Genomic DNA, 27,386 nt, shown 5'->3' with positions numbered 1-27,386 from the left:
CTTATGTGTTATATAATGGTCAATCATTGCACACCAGAAACATTAAGAATGGATTACCTTAGGGTCCAGTTCTGTTCCCTACACTTTAATCTATACATGCATGGTATACCCATACCTGACATCTCAGAAACACAAATCTCTTCCTATGCAGACAACATAACAATTGCATGCACACACCATAAGGCAGACAAAGCTACAGAAACACTACAATCATACCAAAACACACTCATCACCAGGTTCACTACAATTAGACTTAAAGTAGCCCCAACCAAATCTACATCCACACTTCTCACCAACTGGAGAACAGAACACACATACCACACCTCTATATCAACAACAACACTTGTACTACACACACACACATCACAAACAAAGACTAAATGCACACCTAGACTTAATACACTGAAATAAATTAGTTACAATATTTGGTCAAAACAAAGAAACTAATACTACAATATACAAACAATTCATATGCTCAGTGATAAATAATGTAAGCCTTGCATGAGCCCCCAATCTCACTGAGACATACCTCAACACCCTTCAGACCATACAAAACAAAGCCCTAAAGACAATTACAGGCTGCACAAATACAATGTCTACAGATCCTCTACACTACAAAACAAAAGTCATCAATGTCAAGAATCATCTTGATATGAGTTGCACAATCACATGATTTTGCCTCCACAAACAGCACACCCATTACTCTACATAGCAGAACACCCACACATGCCCCCAAAAAATTCAAAACAACATCTAAATACCTCTGTCACACACAAGTACTCTTTGCTCTTCCTCCACAACCACAAGACACCAGCTTTCAGAAACATATCTATTATCAAATCACTGCTCCATCAACAAACTGAAAGACAACACATTGCTGCAAGCCAGATCCTCTGAAATCCATCCCTCTGAATCCTCTCTACCCTGTAAGTCCAGGATGCAATATTTCACCACATACTCTACAACACACTATAGACGACTGCATTGTACACAATCACACACACCAGCAACACAGTATATACTCTATAAAGAATTTATGGGAAAGCCCTGCTTCTGCCATGGCATTCCTAAAGGAAACAGAACTGCTTGGGCAAACAATCTAGGAAATGACAACAGCAACATTAACAATCCACTGCCTATCACTTGCCCTTCATGGTCAACTTTGTCCACCCAAACCTGTGGCATTAACTGATTAAGTTGGGCAGTTAAAGAAACTGTCTTGTAATGGACTTCTCACCCTTAAACAGATATTCCCATTGTGTTAATTTTTATATTGCAGGTTGGACCATCAGCCATTCAGGTTACATCAGCTGAGAAGACAAAAGTATTATCACATTCGGTACTTCTCAATGATGTGTATTATGCATCAGAAATTGAAGAAGTAAGTGCTTTCCATTGTTGGTAATGTGAATGAGTATAGGATTGTCAACATTTTCATGGTTTTTGTTGATATTTATTGTTGCTGCAAAGTATTTTATACATTTTAATGACTAGATTTTTTTGTTTTTTTCACAAATATAATTTTAATAATTTCTTTGTAGGTTTGCTTGGTAGATGACAACCAGTTCACCCTAACGATTGCCAATGAGTCTGGGCCACTTTCATTTATTCACAATGACTGTGACAGCATAGTGCAGGCCATTATTCACATACGTACAAGATGGGAACTTTCACAGCCGGTGGGTATATTTTGAGCAATTGAATTTAAGTGTCAAATTTTTGTCAATATTGAAGAGTTATGTGTACATTTGCTCTTTCTACATTACTGTTGATGCTAGTGTACTAGAGCTCTGCTGTACAGGAACAAGGACTAGAAGGCACTTATTAGAGATAAGTTCATGTGATTGATATGGTAGAAAGCATGATATTGCTGTAGAGAAAGGATAAAGTTTGTTACATAAGTAATTAGGCTTGCCTCCATCACAGTGAACTAAATTTTTAATAACAATAAAGGCATAAGAGGGTCTAGGAGTTTTCCAACCAGTACCCTAAGGTTTGGGTCTTTTAATGTGTGTGGTTGTGGTATAGATAGAGTAATAGGGAAGAGATAGGCAGTATGTTTGTGAGAAGAAAGATGGATGCATTGACATTGAGTGAAACTAAGTTGAAAGGGAGGGGTGAGTGTGAGTTTGGGAGTGTAGTTGGCAGGTTCTCAGTAGTGAAAAGAGGACGGGGGAGAGAAGGGGTGGCTATACTAGTAAGTGAAGAGATAGGTAAGTGTGTAGTGGAGTGGAAGGAGGTTTCTTCAAGGATAATGTGGATGAAGGTGAAACTGGGAAGGGAGATGTAGGTTTTTGTAAGTGCGTATGGTTCTGGTAGTGAGAAGAGTGTAGAGGAAAGGGAGGCTTTTTGGATGGATTTAAATGAGTGCATTGCGGGATTAGGGAGAAATGTCAATGTAGACTTATTGGAAGACCTTAAGGGAGTGTTGCATCACTTTATAGAGTAGGTGAAATTAAATTTTCAAATATGTATTTAATGAACTTAGGTACAATTACTCTTTACATTAGCATATAATTCCTCAGGGTATTGTGTTCCTCCCATGTATATATAAGGCATAGTGGATATCTAGTGAAGATATAGTGAGTTTTAGTGAAGCTCTAATTACTTAATGGAAAATCCTTCCACATCATTCAGCTTGGTATGAAAGCTTAGAGTCTGGGGAACAAAAATTATTGAACACATTTTCCAAACTAATACCTCTGATTTTTTATTAATTTGTTTCTCTGAATAATTAAAAAATGTTGCAAAATTCAGGATTCATAAATAAAAAAATAGATAAAATTTATTTTATCTTTTACCATAGAAAATGAACAGCATGATGTTTTCTTTCAAATGAAACAAAAATGACAAAAATCCGTAGATAACAACCGAAGATATTACTGCTACATACATATATCAAGGCTTTTTCCTCCTTACAAGGGAGGTAGCCAAAAAGAAAAAGGCATAAAATCAGTCCTACCCATTCCATCCCTAAATACACTACACTCCCCTCCACCCTCCCTCTTATCTTAGCACCTCCCGGATGACGGGTCATCCCTGCACCTTGTCCACTGCCCTGGGTCAGAGGCAGTGTCGCAAGGCACAGCACATCCACATCAAGGCTGCTTCATTAAATTGGCAACCCCCTCTCTCCATCCCCCCCTGCATAAAAGGAGAAGACGGGGAGAAATCCCTTCGGGCTGCATCAAATTTTCCTCACACATACTACCTCACCCCCAATCCCCCACCCATTCCACCTCATGCCTCACAACATCATCTATATACAACCATTCTCCATTCACCCCTGTCTTCTGTCCTCTCCCGTCCTTCCTCAACAGATATCCCCCTCTCCCCCAAAAGCTCCCTTCACCATCCATCCATCTCATCCTAGGATGTCCCCTCATATTTACTCCCTCCACATCTGCCTTACATACCTCTTTTACTAGTCTCTTTCACTCATTCTTTCCATGTGTCCAAACCATCCTAATACTCTTTCATCAACCCTATCTCCCAACACCCTTTCCACCCCTGTTCTTCTCCTCACCTCCTCATTTCTCACTCTAGCCTAGTAACCCCCATCATACTTCTCAGACACCTCATCTCAAACACATTCAAACTCCTCTCTTCATCTCTTATGTTCCGTGTTTCTGCCACATACAGTGCTGTTGGCACAATCACTCCCTCAGACAGTCTCCTTTTAGCATCCATTCCCAAATGTCTATTCCTCATTACACTTTTTAATCCACCGAGGCATTTACTCACTTCTCTCAATCTACATTCTACCTCCACCTCCACTCCACCTTTTCCTGCCACATTTGCACCCAAGAATCTAAAACTATCCACTTCCTCCAGTCGCTCTCCCTTAATGCTCACTTCTAGTCTGCTGCCACTTTCACCCCTTGTACATCTCATCACCTTACTTTTACCCACATTTGTCTTCAGCTTTCTTCTCTCACACACTCTCCCAAACTTTGTCACCAATTTCCTCAATCCCTCCTCCGATCCTGCCACAAGCGCAGTGTCGTCAGCAAACAACAGCTGGCTCACCTCCCACTTTTCTCCATTTTCTTTAACCATCTCCAATCCCTGACCCACCACCCTTGCATTTACCTCTCGCACCACCCCATCCATGTACAAGTTGAACAGCCAGGGCGACATAACACATCCCGGACAAAGTCCCACCTTTACCTCGAACCACTCACTCTCTCCATTTCCAATCCTGACACATGCTCTACTACTCTCGTAAAAACTCTTGACAGCTCGTAGAACCTTTCCTCCTATCCCATATATCTGCAAAACCTCCCACAATGCCTTCCTGTCTACCCTATCATAAGCCTTTTCCAGATCCATAAAAGCCCAAAAAACATCCTTCCCCTTTCCTATAGCTTTCTCACATATCTTTCTTACCACAAAAATCTGATCTACACAACCTCTACCCATCCTAAATCCACACTGTTCCTCACCAATTACTCCCTCTGTTCCTCTCCTAATCCTCTCAATCAAGATCCTCCAATAAGCCTTCCCAACTACACTTAACAAGCTAATCCCTCTGAAACTACTACACTCACACTTGTCCCCTTTTCCCTTGTAAAGTGGAACTATACAGGCACTCCTCCAGTCCTCCAGTACTGTACCCTCTCTCCAACAAAGATTAAATAACCTCACCAGCCACTCCACCATCACTGTACCTCCTTTTTTTTAGACATTCTGCATGGCATCCATCCAGACCAGGTGCCTTACGTGCTTTCATCATCTTAACAACTGCCTTCACTTCATCCTTCCTTATTTCTCCTCCATTTTCCTCACTCATGACGGTCATTTTCTTAGCATTTCCCACTGCAGCTATCTTTCCCTCCCTATCCTCCTTCACATTTAGCAACTACCTAAAATACTCTGCCCATCTTCCCCTTACTGCCTTCTCTTTCATTATCATCTCTCCATCTTCACCTTTTACCTTTTCTTCTGTACTTGATTTGCCTCGTCTTCCTCTTGTTATTTCTTTCCAAAACATCTTTCTATTACTTTCAAAATTTTCTGTCATACTCTTACCTCATTTCACATCTGCTTTCGTCTTTGCCTCCTTTACCTTTTGCCTTACTTCTCTTTTCTTTTCTTTGTACCTCTCATATGACTCCCTCGTCCTATTTTGTAACCAATCTATGAAAGCTCGCTTCTTCTCTTCTACAACCTTCTTTGTTTCCTCATCCCACCCTTTTTTCTATTTCCTCCTGTCCTTCTTGTTCCACACACCATCTTTGCACACTTTGTGAAAGAACAAAAACATAAAGTTTATATGACAGCTGATTTAAATTTTCATGGCCATTTTTTGTGACCATTTGTTTGATGGTTGCAATGTATAGCAAATCTCCAATTTCCTCCTCTTTGCTGATGAGGTATGAGGTGAGGGTGAGCTGTGTGGCATGGGTGGAGGAGGTGTAAGGTGGGCATGGCTAGTAGATATTTGTGGAGTGCTGGGTCCAGGTGTGCTGCTTTTCTCTTCATTCTTTTTCCTTCTTGTTTCTATTTCAGGCACTCATGGGCCCTCTATATTCTGCTGTGTCACTCTCTTGTTTCTTGTTAATTTTTCCATGATCATAGCAAAAATACAGGGCAAAGAATCAAAATTGTTGCGTACAGGGAGAGCAACAGGAGTGACATCACCTTCTTTGACCTTTTCAAGAGCACTGGTGCCCTGTCCACTGTCTTTGTGGGGTATGCTGGTGGGAGGAGTTGCCAAATAATGCTAGGGTAGGAAATGAAGTAATAGACGGAGTGATTGGGAAGTATCGTGGATATGTGTCTCGAAAGAGAGTTGATGATAGCAAATACATCGTTTAGGAAGAAAGTCAAGCATAAGTACACATGGGAGAGGGTGGTGGATGGAAGGGTGGCAGAGTGTTAATGGACTATATAGTGGTAACCAGGAGTATGATAGGAAGAATTAAGGATGTACATATTCTAAGGGGAGAGAGTGGGGGAATATCAAATAATGTTTTAGTGGAAGGTAAGTTGAGAGTGGAAAATAGGTGGAGAAAGAGAAAAGGGTAGAAGGTAGGGAGATACTTAGAGGGAACTGCTTAAATTAGAAAAAGGAGAGGGAGTATAAGAATATAAGAAGGAGCTGAGAGAGTATTGGGAGGGAATGAAGAACAGAGTAGAACTAGGAGTGGAGGAGGAATGGGGATGGTTTAAAGAGGGAGTCATAAGGAGTGCAGAGATGGTGTGTGGAGCATGGAGAATGGGAGGAAATAAAAGGAAAGGTAGTGAGTGGTGGGATGAGGAAGCAAAGAAGGGTGTAGAAGAGAAGCAGACTTTCATAAATTAATTAGAAATTAAGACAAGGGAATCATATGAGAGGTACAAAATAAAGAGGAGAGAAGTAAAGCATAAGATAAAGGAAAGCAAAGAGGAGAGTAGATGTGAAATGTGGTAAGAGTATGACAGAAAAATTTGAAAGTAATAAATAGATGGTTTGGAAAGAAATTAAAAGAGGAAGAGGAGGTGAATCAAGTAGAGAAGAAAAGTTAAAAGGTGCAGATGGAAAGATGGTAATGTAAGTAGTTGCAGTGGGAAGCGCTAAGAAAATGACTGTGATGAGTGAGGAAAATGGAGGAGAAATAAGGAAAGATGAAGTGAAGGCAGGTGTTAAGATGATGAGACCAGGTAAGGTACCTGGGTTGGATGGATGCCATGAAGAATGTCTAAAAAAAGGAGGTACAGTGATGGTGGACTGGATGGTGAGGTTATTTAATGTTTGTTTAAGAGAGGGTGGAGTGCCAGAGGACTGGAGGAGTGCCTGTATAGTTCTTCTATACAAGGGAAAAGGGGACAAATGTGAGTTTAGAAGTTTCAGAGGGATCAGCTTGTTAAATGTATTTGGGAAGGCTTATGGGAGGATCTTGATTGAGAGGATTAGGAGAGGAACAGAGGGAGTAATTGGTGAGGAACTGTATGTTTATGACAGGTAGGGGATGTGTAGATCAGATTTTTGTGGTAAGCCAGATATGTGAGAAAGCTATAGGAAAAGATGAGGATGATTTTTGTGCTTGTATGGATCTGGAAAAGTCTTATGACAGGGTTAACAGGAAGGCACTGTGGGAGGTTATGCAGATATGTGGGATATGAGGAAAGCTATTAAGAGCAGTCAATTGTTTTTATGAGAGTAGTAGAGCTTGTGTTAGTATTAGAAATGAAGAGAGTCAGTGGTTCGGGGTAAAGGTGGGACTTTGTCAGGGATGTGTTATGTCGTCCTGGCTGTTCAACTTATACATGGAAGGGGTGGTGCGAGAGGTGAATGTAAGGGTTGTTGGTCAGGGATTGGATATGATTAAAGAAAATGGAGAAAAGTGGGATATAAGCCAGTTGTTTTTTGCTGATGACACTGTGCTTGTAGCAGGATTGGAGGAGGGATTGAGGAAGTTAGTGATAGAGTTTGGGAAGGTGTATGAAAAAATGAAGTTCAAGATAAATGTGGGAAAATGTAAGGTGATGAAATGTACAACGGGAAAGAGTGGCAGCAGACTGGAAGTGAGTATTAAGGGAGAGAAAGTGGAGGAAGTGAATAGTTTTAGATACTTGGGTGCGGATGTGACAGGGAAGGGAGAAATAGGGGTTAGAATGTAGATTGAGAAAAGCGAGTAAATGCCTTGGTGGATTTAAAAGTGTAATGAGAAATAGACATTTGGGAATGGATGCTAAGAAGGGGTGATTGTGCCGATAGCACCGTACATGGCGGAAACATGGAACATAGGATAAGAAGAGAGAAGTAGTTTGAATGTGTTTGAGATGAAATGCCTGAGAAGTATGATGGGGGTTACTAGGCTAGATAAAGTGAGAAATGAGGTGAGGAGGAAAGCGGTGTGGAAAGGGAGTTGGAAGATAGGGTTGATGAAAGAGTAATGGGATGTTTTGGACACATGGAAAGAATGAGGGAAGAAAGATTAGTAAAAGAAGTGTGGAAGGAGTGAACATGTGGGGGCAACCTAGGATGTGATGGATGGATGGGATAAAAGGGGCATTGGGAAAGAGGGGAATGTCTGTTGAGAAAGAACGGAAGAGGATAGAAGAAAGGGGTGAATGGAGAAAGGTTGTGTATATATGATGCTGTGATGCATGAAGGGGAGTGGGTGGGGGATGGAGGTGAGGGAGTATGTATGAGAAATAAATTGATGCAGCCGGAAGGGATTTCTCCCTGTCTTCACCTGTTCTGCATGAGAGGGGGGGGGGGTCGCCGAATTAACCTCTTCACTCCAGGGCACATCGCACGTCTGGCAGCATTTGCTGCCCGACGTGCGATGTTGCGTCATAATAATCGGATTATAAAAAATGAAGGCAGTGCTCAATCGTTCGTTCTCTTTCACCCGTGTATTTTGATAACCATAGAAAATTAATGAAGCCAGTTTAGAGAGAATGGAAATTACATAGGTATGACTACAATAAATATAATCAAGATGGCAACTTGGGCATCATTGAGTACCCACTTGCTCCTCATGCCGCCTACGTAGGCGTCACCGTATGGAAGTGGTTAATTAAGTGGCGTTGATGTGGATGTGCTGTGTCTTGCAACACTGCTTGTGACCCAGGGCAGTGGACAAGATGCAGGAATGACCTGTCATCCAGGAGGTGCCAAGATAAAAGGGAGGGAAGAGAATAGAGGGGAGTGGAGTTTCTGGGGGATGGAATGGGTGGGAGGGGTTTCTGTGCCTTTTGTCTTTTGGCTACCTCCCTTGTAAGGGGAAAAAAGCCTTCGGTATATGTATAAAAAATTGTTCAGGAATTTTTGCAGCATTCAGAATTATAGTGTAATTGGTCAATATGTTTACTCTTGACACTAAGTCGAAAGGAAAGGGTGAGTTTGGCACTGTGGTAGAGTGTCAGGAGTGGTGAGGGATGAATGAGAAAAGGATTGTCACTGCTGATTAGTGATAAATAAGTTTGTGGTAAAGTGGAGAAAGGTGTTTTCAAGGATATGTGAAGGTAAAGTTGGGATAGGAGGTATGCAGTTTTGTGAATGTATATGGTCCTGGTAATGGAAAAAATGAAGAGATAGAATCCTTTTGATTAATATAAATGAATGTGTAGAGAGTTTCGAGAGGAAAGTTATTGTAGTAGTTTTGGGGGCTCACAGTGCTAGAGTGGGAGATGATTAGATAGATGTAATAGGAAGTAGATACAAGGTGAAAGGTAAGAACTATAGTGGAGAGATGTTTAGATATGTTTACACAGGTAGTTGATGGTAGTTAACTCAATATTTAAGAGAGACTATTATATAAAAGAAAAGGTGGTGGAAGCTTGAGTGGTTGAGGGCTCATTGATGGACCATGTATCCAAAGGGAGTGGGAGATTTTCTTTTCCAAATCCATAAAGGCCCAAAAACCATCCTTACCTTTTCCTAAAGCTTTCTCACATATCTGTCTTACCACAAAAATCTAATCCATGCTACCACTACCTGTCCTAAACCCATACTATTCCTCACCAATTACTCCCTCTGTTCCTCTCCTAATTCTCTCAAAACCCTCCCATAAGCCTTCCCAACTACACTCAACAAACTGATCCTTCTGAAACTACTACATTCACACTTGTCCCCTTTTCCCTTGTACATACATACATATACCAAGGCTTTTTCCCCCTTACAAGGGAGGTAGCCAAAAAAGGAAAAGGCATAAAATCATTCCCACCCATTCCATCCCTGAATACACTCCACACCCCTCCACCCTCCCTCTTATCTTAGCATCTCCTGGATGACAGGTCATCCCTGCACCTTGTCCACTGCCCTGGGTCAGAAGCAGTGTCGCAAGACACAGCACATCCACAGCAAGGACGCTTCATTAAATAGGCGACCCCCCCTCTCCGTCCTCCCATGCATAAAAGGAGAAGACGGGGAGAAATCCCTTCGGGCTGCATCAAATTTTTCTCACACATACCACCCCACCCACTCCACCTCATGCATCACATCATCATCCGTATACAACCACTTTCCATTCACCCCTGTCTTCTGCTGTCCTGTCCCGTCCTTCCTCAACAGACATTCCTCTCTTCCCCAAAGCCCCTTTTACCCCATCCATCCACCTCATCCTAGGACGTCCCCTCATGTTCACTTCCTCCACATCTGCCCTCCATATCTCTTTTACTAGTCTTTCTTCACTCATTCTTTCCATGTGTCCAAACCATCCTAATATTCTTTCATCAACCCTATCTCCCAACTCCCTTTCCACCCCTGTTCTCCTCCTCACCTCCTCATTTTCCCTTGTAAAGTGGAAATATATGTGCAGTCCTGCAGCACTCTACCCTCTTTTAAACAAACATTAAACAACCTCACCAGCCAATTCACCATCACTTTACCTCCCTTCTTTAGACATTCTGCATGACATCCATCCAACCCAGGTGCCTTACCTGCTCCCATCATTTTAACAACTGCTTTCACCTCATCTTTCCTTATTTGTTCTCCATTTTCCTCACTCATCACTCATTTTCTTAGTGCTTCCCAATGTAACTACCTTTCCCTCCCTATCCTCCTTCACATTTAATAACTCCCTAAAATACTCTGCTCATCTTCCTCTTACTGCCGTTTCTTCCATTATCTCTCCATCTGCACCTTTCACCTTTTCTTCTCCAGCATTTTTGTGATTAATGAATGTTTTCTTATAGCTTTAGTTGGAGGGTATGTACAATTTAATATTTTTGGGTAAAGGGAGAGCACATTATGTCTCGAAAGGCAGCTTGTTCTTCATGTTCAGGTGGCTGTATGATGAGGTGGTTGTAAGAATTTGAAAAGGCTAGAAACTGTCGTGTTTTTGTAGTATACTACAAAAACACAACAGTCTCTAGCCTTTTCATGAAGAATAACCTTAAAAATGATGATAACACCCTAAAGCAAGCAGACGTGGTATACCAATACTCCTGTACTGAGAAGGTTGTAAACTTCTACTCAACATGAATTACATTGGTGTTACCACTACTTCTCTTAGTAGGAGGCTCATAATGCATGCCCATGATGGTAGCATATGAAAACACATGGCTCAGTATCACAACAGAAATCCCACGAGACAAGATTTAGTTAACAATCACAAAAAACTACACATCCTCAAGAAAGTTTACATCTCACAACACACCAATCATTAACATACAAGCACATTAGGCACCCTACTCCTAAACAAAGAATCAATCACATACATACATATACCAAGGCTTTTTCCCCCTTACCAGGGGGGTAGCCAAAAAGGACACGGCACAAAAACATTCCCACCCATTTCATCCCCGAAAACACTCCACACCCCTCCACCCTCCCTCCCATCTTAGCACCTCCTAGATGACGGGTCATCCCTGCACACCTGGACAAAAACCCCTGGACAGTATGACACATAACATCAACTGATGCAAACCTTACTCCCCCCCCCCCAAGTCCTTTTGATCTGACTTGAACCTCTCCTAATTCCTCCTCAATTTGAGCCATAAAAGCCCTGTCAACTCATAACCCCTCAAGCATATTTGACATGGACCTTTTCCTGTCAATTATTTTGCTTCAAGGTGGTTTAATCTACCTCTGGAATATAAAAAACATACAAGACAAATGAAAAAAAAAAACTAAGTTGAAAGTGACTTAGCACTGGTCTTTAACAAGACATGTCTACAAGAAAATTTACTGCAAAAATATACTAATATATATATATATATATATATATATATATATATATATATATATATATATATATATATATATATTATACATACATATACCAACAGCATTTTCCCCATACAAGGAAGGTAGCCATAAGAACAAAGGCATAAAATTCACTCCCACCCACTACATCCCCACATACTCTACTCCCATCCCCCCCCCCCCCCCTCCTATCACAGGTCCTCGTGGATGACTATCCCGGCATCTCGCCCACTACCCTGGGTCAGAAGCAGTGTAGCAAGAGACAGCACGGCCACAGCAAGGCTGCTTCATTTAATTGGCAGCCCCCCTTCTCTACCCTCTCATGTCGAAAAAAAGAAGATGGGGAGAAACCTCTTTGGTCTGTGTCAAAATATCAATCACACATACTCCCTCATCCTCATCTCCCACCCACACCCCCCACCCACACCCATGCATCACAGCATCAACAATACACAACCATTCTCCACTCACCCCTATCTTCTGTCTTCTCCCTTCCTTCTTCAACAGATATTACCCACTTTCCCAGTGCCCCTTTCACCCCATCCTTCTATCTCATCCTTGGGCACCCCCTTATGTTTACTCCTTCCACCTCTGCCTTCCACACCTCTTTTACTAATCTTTCTTCACTCATTCTTTCCATGTGTCCAAACCATCCCAGTACTCTTTCATCAATTTAATCTCCCTGTTCCCTCTCTGCCACTTTTCTTCTCACCTCATTTCTCAGTATCCAGCCAAATAATTCCTACCATACTTCTCAGGCACCTCATCTCAAACACCAAAAGACTGGAAAAATGTTAACATTGTACCAATATATAAAGGAGGAAACAAGGAAGACCCAACAAGCACGATAGCCAAAATTTGTGAGAAAATGATCAAGAATAGATGATTAAAACACCTGGAAGAAACTAATATGATAAACCTAAAAGAATTTGGGTTCAGACAAGGAAGATCATGTACCACCAACTTAATATGTTTTTACTCAAGACCAATAGACATAGTGCAAGAAAGGGATGGATAGGCTGATTGCGCTTTCCTGGACTTACAAAAAACTTTCGACAAGGTACCACACAAAAAATTATTTTAATAAACTGGAACATAGAGGAGGGATACAATGGAACCTACTAAAATGGATGGAGGACTTCCTGATTGGTAGAAAGGTGAGAGTAGTACTCAGAGAAAAATATTCAGGTTGGAAGGAGGTGATCAGTGGAGTTCTGCAAGGATCTGTATTGGCTCCAATAATGTTTGCTATTTATGTGAATGACATGGATGATGATATGCAATGTTACATGAGCTTCTTTGCAGATAATGCTAAATTGTTAAGGAAAGTAAAAACCAAAATGGATTGCGAATCACTACAGGAAGACCTGAATAAGGTGGAACTGGACTCAGAAATGGGAAGTGGACTTCAATATTAAGAAGTGTAGCATAATGGAGTTTTGAAAAGTAAAAATAGAATATTAGGAAAATATAAAATTGGAACTAAATTGAGTAATTATCTCAAATGACTTGTCCTATGATAAATAAACAAAATTGTTGGAGAATCCTATAAAAGTGGCATTTACCTATTTGGACAAAGAAATTATTAAAAAAAATATTGGTCACATTGATGAGGCCTAGACTAGAATATGCAGCGACATTGTGGTCATCCAGTATCAAAAAGAATATAAAGAAAATAGAATCCAGAGAGTAGCCACAAAAATGGCTCCTGCACTTTCAAACTTGTCATATGAAGAGAGACTGGCTAAATTGGAGTTACCATCTCTGGAGCAAAGAAGAGAGAGATGACCTACTGACCATCTATAGAATCATGAAGGGCACAGAAATACTCAAGAGAGAGGACTTGTTAAATTGGGACAAGAGAAACACAAGAGGACATGGAAAGAAACTCAAAAAACAGTTATAGAAGAGATCTGAAGAAGAACAGTTTTCCACATAGAGTGGTAGACACTTGGAACAAACTGGATGAAAAAATAGTGTGTGCAAAAACCATTCATGAATTTAAGAGCAAACTAGACACTGCGAGATACAAAGGCGGGACACCATGAGCGTACCTCCCCTTCCCGTAAAATACAACTAGGTAATGTTGAAGAATGGACGACAAAATGAGTGGTAGGGTTGTGAGATAAACACCGAGAATCATCAGTGAAATGTCAGTAATTAAAACTTCAATGATTCTCAGTGTTTATCTCACTACCCTACCACACAACTAGGTAAATACATCAAACTCCTCTCTTCCTGTCTTATGTTCCATGTTTCTGCCCCATACAGTGCTGTTGGCACAATCACTCATTCATATAATCAGCTCTTAGCATCCATTCCCAAATGTTTATTTCTCATTACACTTTTTAATCCCTCGAAGCATTTACTTGCTTCTCTCAATCTACATTCTACCTCCACCTCTACTCCTCCCTTTCCTGCCACATTAGCACCCATGTATCTAAGAACTATCCACTTCCTCCCCTCTCTCTTCCTTAATACTCACTTCCAATTTACTGCCACATTCACCCCTTGTACATCTCATCACCTTTTACCCACATTTATCTTCAGGTTCCTTCTTTCACACACCGTCCCAAACACACCTTCCCAAACTAACATCCTCAATACCTCTACTGATCCTCCAACAGGCACTGTGTCATCAACAAACAACTGGCTTATCTCCCATTTTTCTCCATTTTCTTTAACCATATCCAATCCCCGACCCATTACCTTTGTGTTTACCTCTTGCACCACCCTATCCATGTATAAGTTGAACAGCCAAGGCAACATAACGCATCCCTGCCAAAGTCCTACCTTTACCTCAGACCACTCACTTTCTCCATTTCTTATTCTAACACATGTTCATCTACTATCATAAAAACTCTTGACTGCTCATAACAGCTTTCCTCCTATCCTATATATCTGCAGTACCTCTCACAGTGCCTTCCTGTCTATCCTGTCATAAGCCTTTTCCAAATCCATAAAGGCCCAAAAACCATCCTTACCTTTTACTAAAGCTTTCTCACATATCTGTCTTACCACAAAGATCTGATCCCCACAACCCCTTCCTGTCCTAATCCTACACTGTTCCTCACCTATTACTCCCTCTAATCCTCTTGATCAAAACTGTCCTGATCAAAACCCTCCCATAAGCCTTTCCAACTACTACTACACTTACACTTGTCCCCTTTTCCCTAGTAAAGTGGGATTATACAGGCAGTCCTCCAGCACTCCACCCTCTTTTAGACAAACATTAAATAACCTCACCAGCCAGTCCACCATCACTGTACCTCCCTTTTATAGACACTCCACATAACACCCATCTAATCCAAGTGCTTTAACCTCATCTTTCCTTATTTCTCCTCCATTTTTCTTATTCATCACTGTCATTTTCTTAGTGCTTCCCACTGCAACTACCTTTCCCTCCATATCCTCCTTCACATTTAGCAACTCCCCAAAATAATCTGCCCATCTTCCTCCTACTACTGTCTCTTCCTTTATCAGCTCTCCATTTGCACCTTTTACATTTTATTTTCCACTTGATTTGCCTTCTCTTCCTATCCTAATTTCTTTCCAAAACCTGTATTTATTACTTTAAAAAATTTGTCATACAATTACCCCTATTTCACAACTGCTCTCCTTTTTTCTTCCTTTATCTTGTTATTTACTATTCATTTCTTTGTACTTATCAAATTATTGGGAGTGTGTGAAGTAGTAGGAAACATTTAATTTTGAATTAAACTGAAGCGTAAGGTAATATATTGATACCTAATATGGCTTGTGGCTCTATGTTGGTTCTTCAGGATTCTGTGACGGTGCACCAGAAGATTCGGCCCAAGGATGTTCCAGGAACACTACTCAACATGGCACTCCTCAACTTGGGATCCCTTGATCCAAATCTTAGGACTGCTGCCTACAACCTCCTTTGTGCTCTCACTCAAACCTTTGACCTCAAGATAGAGGGACAGCTCCTAGAAACTTCAGGTAAACAAGAATGAATTAACTTTAGTCAAGGGGTATGCATGGTGGGAAAGATCTAACAGGGACAATGTGATAATCAATGTAATTAGAAATATACATCAATATGCTATGAACAAGTAGAATTTGAAGCTAGGTATGACAAACTGAAGATTAAGAGACAGGACTCCATGAGTGTTGCTCCTTTCCTGTATACTACACACACACATGCATAAAGAAATTAGAAAGAATACAGAGCATTGACAAAGTTGGCACGAATTCTCCTTAAATGAACATATAAACAAGATTGTTCCAATTGGAATTACCAACTCTGGAACAAAGAAGAGAAAGAGATCTGCTGACTAGAATCATGAAAGGAATGGAAATCATAGGAATGATTTATAAAAATGGGACAATGGAAAAACAAGAGGGCACAAAAAGAAACTCAAAAAGGATAACTATAGAAGAGATCTGAAAAAAAGCTTCCCACATAGAGTACTGGATACCTGGAATAATTTAGATAAAGAAATAGTGTGTGCAAATACTATTCAAGATTTTAAGAAAGAACTTGATGCTGAAGGATAGAAAGACGGGTCACCACAAGCATAGCTCCCTTTCTGTATAATACAACTAGGTAATTACATAGTACCAGATTACCTCCATCATTCAATATCTTGTTTAATGAAAGATAGAAGGCATTCAGTAAATGAGATGCTGAAGGATGGAGGTAACTTGGTACTTAGAGGAGATTTTAAATGCAAAGAAACCTGTTGGGAAGAGAAAACAGTGAAAGGCGGAGAGGATCTATGGGGAAATGTATACCTGACATGACTATAGAGCATACAATGACACAATAGATTAAAGAAAATAGCAGGTATAGAAGTAATGAAGAACCATCGAGACTAGATATAATATTACTAACAGAACCTACAATTGTGGATAAAATTGAATACAAGACACCATTTTGAAAGACCATATACTAATAGAGGTTAAACTAAAGGAGGAAATATAAATATACAGAAATGAGAAATTTTCAGAGAAGGAAGACTGATGTACAACAAAACTGACTTTGGGAGGGTTAAGAAATGCTTTCAAAATGCAAATTGGGAATATTTTTCAAAGGAGATACATAAACAGAAGAGAAATTGATGATTTTGATAGAAATTTATAATGAAGGAGTGAATAAGTTCATACCAAGATAGAAACCAGAAAAGGTATACATTAAGTGCTGGTTCCACAGAAAATGCAGTGAGGTGAAAGATAGAAGAGGTGAAGCTTGGAAAAAAAAAACTAAAAAACCTGGAAAGTGGCAAATATATATCAACCATAGAAATGAATATGTAAAAGTGCACAAAGAGGAAAAAAGAAACCATGAAAAAGACAGAAAAATGTAAAGATCAACCCGTACTATGCTATAGGTACATGAATGGTAAACTTAAAAATAAACAGAAAATGGTGAAAGTACGCCACAGAAATATAGAATATACAGAATATTTAAAAATGGCTGAAGGCATGAACAACCACTTCAAATCTGTTTTCCCCAGAGAAAAAGTACAGCATTGGGATGAAGGAATTGAAGTACAATAACCTCCATGAGGGAAATAACAATAACCTAAAAAGAAATAATGTATCAACCAATGAACCTTGATGTTAGGAAATCACACGGCCCAGATGGAATTGCAAATTGGATACTAAAAAAATTTAAAGAAGAATTAATGGACAAAATATGTAAAATAATAAGTTGCTCACTCAAAGAAGGAAAAATACCAAATGATGGAAAAATGCCAATACTGTACCAATACATAAATGAGGAAACAAAGAAGAACCAACATATTACAGACTGGTCTCCCTTACAAGTGCTGTATTCAAAATTTGTGAAAAAATGATCAAGAATAGATGAATAAAACACCTGGAAGTAAACAATATAAACCCTAGACAATTTGGATTCAGACAGGGAAGATCATGGCTGATTGTGCTTTCCTAGACCTACAAAAAGCCTTCAACAAAGTATCACAAAAAATTGCTATTAAAAAAAGAAAAAAAAAAAAAGGAAAACATAGGGATACAAGGTAAATTACTAAACTGGATGGAGGACTTCTTGCATGGCAGAAAAATGAGAGTAGTGCTCAGAGAAAAAGAGTTCAACTTGGGAGGAGGTGATTAGTGGAGTTCCACAGGGATCAGTATTGGCACCAATAATGTTCTCTATGTGAATGACATGGATGAAGATGTGGATTCTTACATAAGCTTCTTTGCAGATGCTGCTAAATTGCTGAGGAAAGTGAATACTGAAACTGATAATGAAACACTACAAAGAGACCTAAACAAAGTTTGGAAATGGAGGCAAAAGTGGAAAGTAGACTTGAACATAAAGAAATGTAGCATAATGGAGTTCGGAAAAAGTAAAAAAGAATATCAGGATATTATAAAATCAGAATAAAGGAAGTAAAGAAAGTGGGATCTGAAAAAGACCTTTGAGTAATTATCTCAAGTGACATGTCCCTTGATAAACAGATCAACAAAATTATCTGAAAATCTTACTAATCGCTAAGATCAATAAAAGTGGCTTTTACCAGTTTAGATGAAGAAATGGTTAAAAAAATACTAGTCACACCAAAAAGGCCTGGGCTGGCGTATACTGTGACACTATGGTCACCCAGTATCTAAAAGAATATAAAGAAAATTGAACAAATCCAGAGAGCAGCCACGAAAATGGCCCCAACACTTTCAAACCTGCATATGAGGAGAGACTGTCTAAATACAAATCACTGACTTTGGAACAAAGAAGAGAAAGGGGTGACCTGCTGACCAATTACAGAATCATGAAAGGCACAGAAGTACTTTATAGAGAGGACCTTATATTAGGATAAAAGAAATACAAGACATGATAAGAAACTCAAAAAGGATAGTTATAGAAGAGACCTGAAAAAGAAAAAAAAAAAAGTTTTCCACACTAAGAGTGGTGGATATCTGGAACAAACTGGATAGAACAATAGTGTGTGCAAAAACTATACATGAATTTAACCACTTCCATATGGTGACGCTTACGTAGGCGGCATGAGGAGCAAGTGAGTATGCGATGATGCCGATGTTGGCATCTTGATTATATTTATTGTAGTCGTACCTATGTAAGCTCCATTCTCTCTAAACTGGCTTCATCATATTTTCTATGGTTATAAAAATTCACGGGTGAAAGAGAACGAACGATTGAGCACTGACTGTATTTTTTATAATGCGATTATTATGACGCAACATCACATGTCATGCAGCTAATGCTGCCAGACGTTCGATGTGCCCCAGAGTGAAGAGGTTAAGAGCAAACTAGACACTGCGAGATACAAAGACGGACATCACGTGCATGTCTCCTCTTCCCATATGATACAACTGGGTAAATATAGAATACACACACACAAAAAGAGGAAAATTAGCAAGAAATGAACACTACAAAAGTATATGGATAAAAAGAGACATGAATAATGAGGAAAGAGGAGATAAGACATTAAGAAGCAAAGCTAAGAAAGAAATGAGAAAGGAACGAAGACCGAGAAAATGCAGTTTTATTGGAGAGTGATAGACATGAGACTGAAAAAAAAATTATATTCAAGAAAAACAAAGGGTTCAGAGAAAAAGATGGAGAGAGTAGAAAATTAAAACAAGCTTATACCAACATAGGCAGATATATCTCAGGATTAAATGAACTAAATGCATGTCAGAAGAAATACCAGACATAATGGGAATTGTGGAGACATAATTAAAGGGTCCACTATTACCAGTGTTGGATATGGATTATATAATCACTGGTTTAGAAACAGTAAGGAGAAATAAGGTGGAGTCATATTCTTGGCTAAGAAAAAACTTAAATGTGATGAAAGTTATGTATGGAGAGAACAGGGTGGAGATGATCACAATAAGAGTTGAAGATAGTGACATGAAAAGCAGAAAGTTTACAGTGATGTATGTGCCCCCAAAAATGGGGTCTTGGAGAGAGAGAGATTATTCCAAAATGTTAGATGATACAAAACCTTCCTGAAATGAGATGCTGAAGGATGGAGGTAATGTGGTACTAATGGGAGATTTTAACTGCAAAGAAATCTGTTGGAAAGAGATGACAGTGAAAGGTGGAGAGGATCAATGGGGAAATGTATTACATGACATGACTAGAACATACAATGACACAGTGGGTTAAAAGAAAACACTAGATTTAGAAATAATATAGAACTGTTGAGACTAGATTTATTATTTATGTCAGAACCTGCGATTGTGGATAAAATTGAATACAAAGCACCGTTTGGAAAGAGTGACCACATACTAGAGGTTGAACCAAAGGAGGAAATATATAGAGAGAGAAATGAGAAATACAGAAAAGGAAGACTGATGTAATGTAAAATGGATTTTGAGAAACGGGATGTTTTTTTTTTTGTTTTTTTTTATCCTTGAAGTGAGCTGGGAAAAATTCTACAATGAAGAAACAAGTGGAAGAAAATTTTGTTTCTGAAGAATATAAAGGAGTGGATAAATATGTCCCAAAACAAAAACTGGAAAAGGTGTATATTAAATGCTGGCTTAACAGAAGGTGCAGCAAAGCGAAATATATAATAGATAAAGCTTGGAAAAGATGGAGAAAAAACAAAACAAAAAAAAAGTACTAGAAAATGGCAATGAATATGTAAAAATACACAGGGGAAAAAAAATAAACTATGGAAAAGACATAATAGAAAAATTTAAGGATCAGCCAAAACTATTTATAGATATGTGAATGTTAAAATTAAAAAACAAACAGGAAATAGTATAACTATGCCAAGGGAATATTGCATACACAGAAGATACAGAAATGGCTGAAGTCATGAGCAAACACTTTAAGTCAGTTTTCACTAGAGAAACTGTACAATATCAAGATGAAGGGAGAGAAATGAAATCCTCCCCCCCATGAGTGAAATAATAGTCACATGGAAAGAATTAATGGACCAAATGAACCTTGATGTCAGGAAATCACACAGCCCGGATGGAATTGCAAACTGGATGTTAAAAGAATATAAAGAAGAACTAATAGACAAAATATATAACATAAATTATTCACTATTAGATATAATACAGGAAAGGGACGGATGGGCTGATTGTGCTTTCCTAGAGCTAAAAAAAAAGCCATAGGAGGGATACAAGGTAAACTATTGAAATGGATGGAGGACTTAAGTTGGAATTCTACATGAATTTTAGGCTAGGCATGATAAAAAATTGGGAGATGGAACCCAAAGAGTGTTTCATCTTTCCTTTTTACCACAATTAGGTTGAATGCAGTTAGGAAAATGGAGTAAATACACACACACTTTACAACCAGGTACACACAAATAAAAGATGTATAATTGGTATCTGCTATTTGAATGTTATTTTTTCATCAGTATTGTTTTATTTCATTATTATGGTTATAAACTTGAAATATAACTCATTGCAGGCCTGTGCATTCCTTCCAACAACACAATTTTCATCAAGAGCATTAGTGAGAAGCTGGCTGTAAATGAGCCTCACTTGACCCTAGAGTTCCTGGAAGAATGTATCCAGGGCTTCAGAGCATCCAGCATAGAGCTTAAACATTTATGTCTTGAATATATGACCCCCTGGCTACCCAACCTCACAAGGTATGGAAATGTATTTACCTAGTTGTATTTTACGGGACCAGAGCTATGTTCGTAGTGACCCATTTTCGTGTCTCTCCACATCCAGTTTATTCTTAAAATTGTGTATAGCTTTGGCATTCACTGTTTCTCCGTTTAGTTTGTTCCACACATCAATCACTGTGTGTGGGAAGCTATTCTTTTTCAGGTCTCTTCTGTAGTTGTCTTTCTTTAGTTTCTTTTTGGGTCCTCTTGTTTCTCTTCTGTCCCACTTTAGCAAGTTGTCTCGGTCGAGAATTTCCTTCTCTTTCCTAATTCTGAAAATGGTCAACAAATTGCCTTTCTCTTCTCTGTTCCAGTGATGACAGATGTAATTTTCCCAGTCTTTGATCGTATGTCAGGTTTCTCAGTGTAGGCGCCATCTTTGTTGCTGCTCTTTGTATTCTTTCTAATTTTCTTATGTTCTTCTTTGTGCTAGGTGCCCATAGTGTTGCAGCATATTCTAGTTTAGGTCTTATCAGTGTAACAACTATTTTTTTAACCATCTCCTCATCTATGTAATAGAAGGCCACTTTCATTGACCTCAATAAGTTGTAAGTCTCTCCAAATAATTTATTGACATGATTATGAGGTGTCAAGTTCCTTTCTGAATTGACTTTTTTGACTTCTTTGTTTCCAATTTTGTACTGTCCTGATACTCTATTTTTACTTTTTCCAAATTCCATTATGCTACATTTTTTAATGTTGAAATTCATCTCACTTTTCCGACTCCATTCCCATATTTTGTCTAGGTCTTCTTGTAGCATTATGCAATCTTCTTCTGTTCTTACTCTCTTGAGTAATTTGGCATTGTCATCAAAGAAGTTCATATAACAGTTTACTCCCTCATCCATATCATTTATATATATGGCAAACATTAAAGGAGCCAGTAGCTGTCTTTCTTTAGCCTTGTGGGATGCCACTTTTCACGTCTTCCCAGTTCGAATTTTTGTCTCTAAGTACCACTCTCATTTTTCTCCCAAGAAGGCGCAATCTGCCCATCCATCTCTTTCTTGTATTATCTCAATTAATCTGGAGTAAAAGCAGATTAGGTTTATGGTGCATGATCTTCCACTTTTTCAGGTCTCTTCTGTAGCTGTCTTTCTTTAGTTTCTTTTTGTGTCCTCTTTTTTCTCTTCTGTCCCACTTTAATAAGTTGTCTCTGGCGAGAATTTCCATCCCTTTCATAATTCTGAAAATGGTCAACAAATCGCCTTTCTCTTCTCTGTTCCAGTGATGACAGATGTAATTTTTTCAATGTTTGTTCCAATCTTTGTTCGTATGTCAGGTTTGTTTTTGGTGGTACGTATACTGCTACAAATTTTCTGCTTTTCATCTTTTTGTTAGCAATTTTGATCATAATTATTTCTACATTGCCTTGACCTTCAATAATCTTTGTCACATTTAGACCCTTTTTGGCCAATATCATGACACCACCCTGCTTTTCTGTTCTATTTTCCCCCCAGTGGTTCTATTGACCATGTCCCACTATGCTTATTGATAGAGGTCCTTTCAATTTTGTCTCTACTATTCCCATGATGTCAGGATTTTCTGTTTCTAGAGATATTTGTGTATGCCACTTTTAGTTTCTTATTTTCTTTTCTTTTTTGGTTTAATTTTTTATTTTATTTTTTTTTTTTTATTTTTTTTTTTTTTATGTAGTAGTTTCAGAGGGATTAGTTTGTTAAGTGTAGTTGGGAAGGCTTATTGGAGGATCTTGATTGAGAGGATTAGGAGAGGAACAGAGGGAGTAATTGGTGAGGAACAGTGTGGATTTAGGATGGGTAGAGGTTGTGTAGATCAGATCTTTGTGGTAAGACAGATATGTGAGAAAGCTATAGGAAAGGGGAAGGATGTTTTTTGGGCTTTTATGGATCTGGAAAAGGCTTACGATAGGGTAGACAGAAAGGCACTGTGGGAGGTTATGCAGATATATGGGATAGGAGGAAAGCTTCTGGGAGCTGTCAAGAGTTTTTATGAGAGTAGTAGAGCTTGTGTCAGGATTGGAAATGGAGAGAGTGAGTGGTTTGAGGTAAAGGTGGGACTTCGTCAAGGATGCGTTATGTCGCCCTGGCTGTTCAACTTATACATGGATGGGGTGGTGCGAGAGGTAAATGCAAGGGTAGTGGGTCAGGGATTGGAGATGGTTAAAGAAAATGGAGAAAAGTGGGAGGTGAGCCAGCTGTTTGTGGACGACACTGCGCTTGTGGCAGGATCGGAGGAGGGATTGAGGAAGTTGGTGACAGAGTTTGGGAGAGTATGTGATAGAAGAAAGCTAAAGATAAATGTGGGTAAAAGTAAGGTGATGAGATATACAAGGGGTGAAAGTGGCAGCAAACTGGAAGTGAGCATTAAGGGAGAGCGACTGGAGGAAGTGGATAGTTTTAGATACTTGGGTGCAAATGTGACAGGAAAAGGTGGAGTGAAGGTGGAGGTAGAATGTAGATTGAGAGAAGCGAGTAAATGCCTTGGTGGAATAAAGAGTGTAATGAGGAATAGACATTTGGGAATGGATGCTAAGAGGAGACTATATGAAGGAGTGATTGTGCCAACAGCACTGTATGGGGCAGAAACATGGAACATAAGAGAGGAAGAGAGAAGGAGTTTGAATGTGTTTAAGATGAGATGTCTGAGAAGTATGATGGGGGTTACTAGGCTAGATAGAGTGAGAAATGAGGAGGTGAGGAGGAGAACAGGGGTGGAAAGGGAGTTGGGAGATAGGGTTGATGAAAAAGTATTAGGATGGTTTGGACACATGGAAAGAATGAGTGAAGAAAGACTAGTAAAAGAGGTATGGAAGGCAGATGTGGAGGGAGTGAACATGAGGGGACATCCTAGGATGAGATGGATGGATGGGGTGAAGGGGGCTTTGGGGAAGAGGGGAATGTCTGTTGAGGAAGGATGGGAGATGGACGAATGGAAAATGGTTGTATATGGATGATGTTGTGATGCATGAGGTGGAATGGGCAGGGGGATGGGGGATGAGGTAGTATGTGTGAGCAAATTTTGACGCAGCCCAAAGGGATTTCTCCCCATCTCCTTTTATGCATGGGACGGAGAGGGGGGGGGTTCGCTGATTTAATGAAGCGTCCTTGCTGTGGATGTGCTGTGTCTTGCGACACTGCTTGTGACCCAGGGCAGTGGACAAGGTGCAGGGATGACCCGTCATCCAGGAGGTGCTAAGATAAGAGGGAGGGTGGAGGGGGTGTGGAGTGTATTCAGGGATGGAATGGGTGGAAATGATTTTATGCCTTTTCCTTTTTGGCTACCTCCCTTGTAAGGGGGAAAAAGCCTTGGTATATGTATGTATGTATGTACCATTTTTTCAGTCTCAAGTGCAGCACTCTCCAAAAAAATCTCGTTTTTTCCGTTTCTGTTCTCTTCTCATTTCTATCATTGGCTTCAATTCTGAGAGTTTTGTCTTTCTCTTTTTCCTCATCACTCATTTCCTTTTGTATCTATATATGTTTGAATTTCTCGCTGTTTGCCAGTTTAACTGCTTTCAACATCTCCTCGGCTATCATTTGGGTTCTTAGTTTTATGTTCAGAGGTCTTATTTTTTTTTTTTTTTTTTTTTTTTTTTCCTTCTGAATATTTGCCTATCCTATGTATTTCATCAATTTCTTTATCAACATTTTGCCCTTCATCCTGTATTTCTTTCAGAATCGCCTTAGCTATTTCCTTCTTTTCTCTCTGGTATCTATACATAATGTGTATTGCCTGGATACCATGGACCACAATGCACTTAACTTTGTCAGCTGTATCTCTCACCCATTTTTCCTTTTCTTTAAGTAATTTCATAACTGTTTCTTTTGTGTTTTCCTCCATCTACTTTTGTACTATTTCTCTAAAACATATTTTTTTATTTACCTGTTATTGTTTCCATTGATTTTATTATTTCAATGAGGTCTGTTTTTTTTTTACTCTTCCACCTTTCCAGTCACAACTTGTAATTGCTCTTTGACCTTTTTCAGTCCATCATTTTTAGTTTTATCTTCATTTTTCATTCTCTCATTTTCTCTTTTTAGGATTTAAATTTCACTCTTTAGGTCATTTAGTTCTTTGATTGTTTGCTCATTAATCTTACGCAAAATAATCAATTCTCTATGTACAGCTCGGTAGTCCAATTTTAAATCTATAACTTCTTCCATTAAGTCATTTATTTCATGATATCTTAATGGACTACTATATCTAATTTCTCTACCTATAAGCTTTTTCCTATTTCACGAGAAAAAGTTACTTTCCCACCTTTGGTTTTTCCTTGGAGAATCAATTACACAAGGGCGTTTGGGGATCCCATTCTCTTTGTTCTATAAACCATCTTTACACACATTGTTACTCCCTCCTTGAAACACAACCATTCCTTTATCACTCGTACCTCTACTCTATCCATCACCTTCTCCCACTCTTCTCTCAACTTCTTGTTCTCCTTCTCATTTAAGCAGTTTATTCTAAGCACCTCCCTACCTTCTGTCCTTTTCCTCTTTATCCTCCACTCTCATCTTGCCTTCTACCAAAAAATTATTTGTTATTCCCCCACTATCTCTTTAAGAACATGGACATCCAAAACTCTTCCTACTACTCTTGTTACTACTATGCAATCCATTAATGCCCTATCTACCACCCTTACATCCACCACTCTCTCCCATATGTACTTATGCTTGACTTTCTTCATAAACACTGTATTTGATATCAATTCTCTTTCTAGACATCTCCACCATCAACTCTACGATTTTATCCTGGAACTCCACACTTCCCAACCACTCCGTCCATTGCTTCATTTCCTACACTAGCACTAAGCTCTCCCAATACCACTACAGTGACATTCCTACCTAAACTCATTATGCACTTGTATAAATCTATCCAAAAAGCCTCCCTTTCCTCTACACTCTTCTCACTACCAGGCCCATATGCACTTAGAAAAATGCACATCTCTCTTCCCAGTTTCACCTTCATCCACATTAAACTTGAAGAAACCTCCCTCCACTCCACCACATGTTTACCTATCTCTTCACTTACTAGTATAGCCACCCCTTCTCTCCCTCATCCTCTCTTCACTCCCAACACTGCCCCCACTACATTCCCAAACTCAATCTCACCTCTCCCTTTCAACTTTTTCACTCATTGCCAACACATCCATCTTTCTTTTCACAAACATACTGCCTATCTTTTCCCTTTTACTCTCATCTGTACCACACCCATGCCCATTAGAATATCCAAATCTTGGGTTTTGGTTGGAAAACTTCCAGACCCTCTTATACCTTTGGTATTTTTAGGGATGTCCCCTTTGGGGCTACAGAGAGTATGATGCCTAGTACTATCCTCCATCCTATTTTAGTCACATTTTACAATCAAAGTAGGAACTTTTGGTGGTAGTATTCTTTATTATATAAATACAATATATATATATATATATATATATATATATATATATATATATATACACACACACACACACACACACACTTCAACGAACGGACGGCTTAGAAGACGTTCTGAAGAAAAAGTGAAATTTCGTGGATCCCAAAGCAAAGGAAGTACCTATTGTATTTACAGGGTGGGGGGAAATTGCTCGTGGTGTAGGGAAAGTAAAGAAAAAGGAGAAGGGGAGGGATTACTGAGGGAAATGGAAGGAAATGAGGAAGGTGAGGACTTGGCCCAGGCAGGCAGACGAAATCTAAACAAACGAGGTCCGGACCAATTTAGCGATGACGAAATGTCTAACAAAAATGTAAAGATTAGAAGTATAGATAAGAGCAATACAGTAGAAGATGATGAGAATATTTTCCAGGGATTTAAAGAGGGTGGGGGGGGACACCACCCCCCCCCCCCCCCCCCCCGATAAACAAGGCTAGAAGAGACACTCAATAAGATGATCGAGCACTGGGAATTTAGGTTCGGTCACGTTAACAACATTGTGCAGAGGGTTGAAAAATTGGAAGAACTAGAGAAGGTGAACAAAAACTTAACTAAGGAAATTGAAGAATTAAAAGAAGTAAAAGAAGAGAATAAAGTCTTAAAGGAGAATAATAAGGAGAACAAGGAGGGTTGGAAAAAAAATCCAAGAAAATAGCAAAGTTGCATTCACTGACATAATCAAACAGCAAATGAATGAACAAACTGAAGACTCAGTTATTAAAGTGATGAGACAGAAGGAGAAT

General features: G+C 39.3%; 1 protein-coding gene across 1 annotated transcript in view; it reads left to right on the top strand.

The window, feature by feature from the left end:
• Window positions 1–27,386, top strand: part of LOC143023144 (neurofibromin-like) — a 375,045-nt gene that overhangs the window by 205,920 nt on the left and 141,739 nt on the right. Inside the window, exons 34-37 of the mRNA XM_076181656.1 lie at window positions 1,280–1,381; window positions 1,542–1,679; window positions 15,424–15,604; window positions 21,027–21,210. Coding sequence (XP_076037771.1) covers window positions 1,280–1,381; window positions 1,542–1,679; window positions 15,424–15,604; window positions 21,027–21,210 — 605 coding nt within the window. The remainder of the gene's footprint in view (window positions 1–1,279; window positions 1,382–1,541; window positions 1,680–15,423; window positions 15,605–21,026; window positions 21,211–27,386) is intronic.

The sequence above is a fragment of the Oratosquilla oratoria genome, unplaced genomic scaffold (genome assembly GCF_046742065.1).
Source record: "Oratosquilla oratoria isolate Oo_2021 unplaced genomic scaffold, ASM4674206v1 SCAFFOLD45, whole genome shotgun sequence".
NCBI classification, from domain to species: domain Eukaryota; kingdom Metazoa; phylum Arthropoda; class Malacostraca; order Stomatopoda; family Squillidae; genus Oratosquilla; species Oratosquilla oratoria.
The sequence above is the reverse complement of the archived record's forward strand: the minus strand, read 5'-3'. Positions and strand labels throughout refer to the sequence as shown.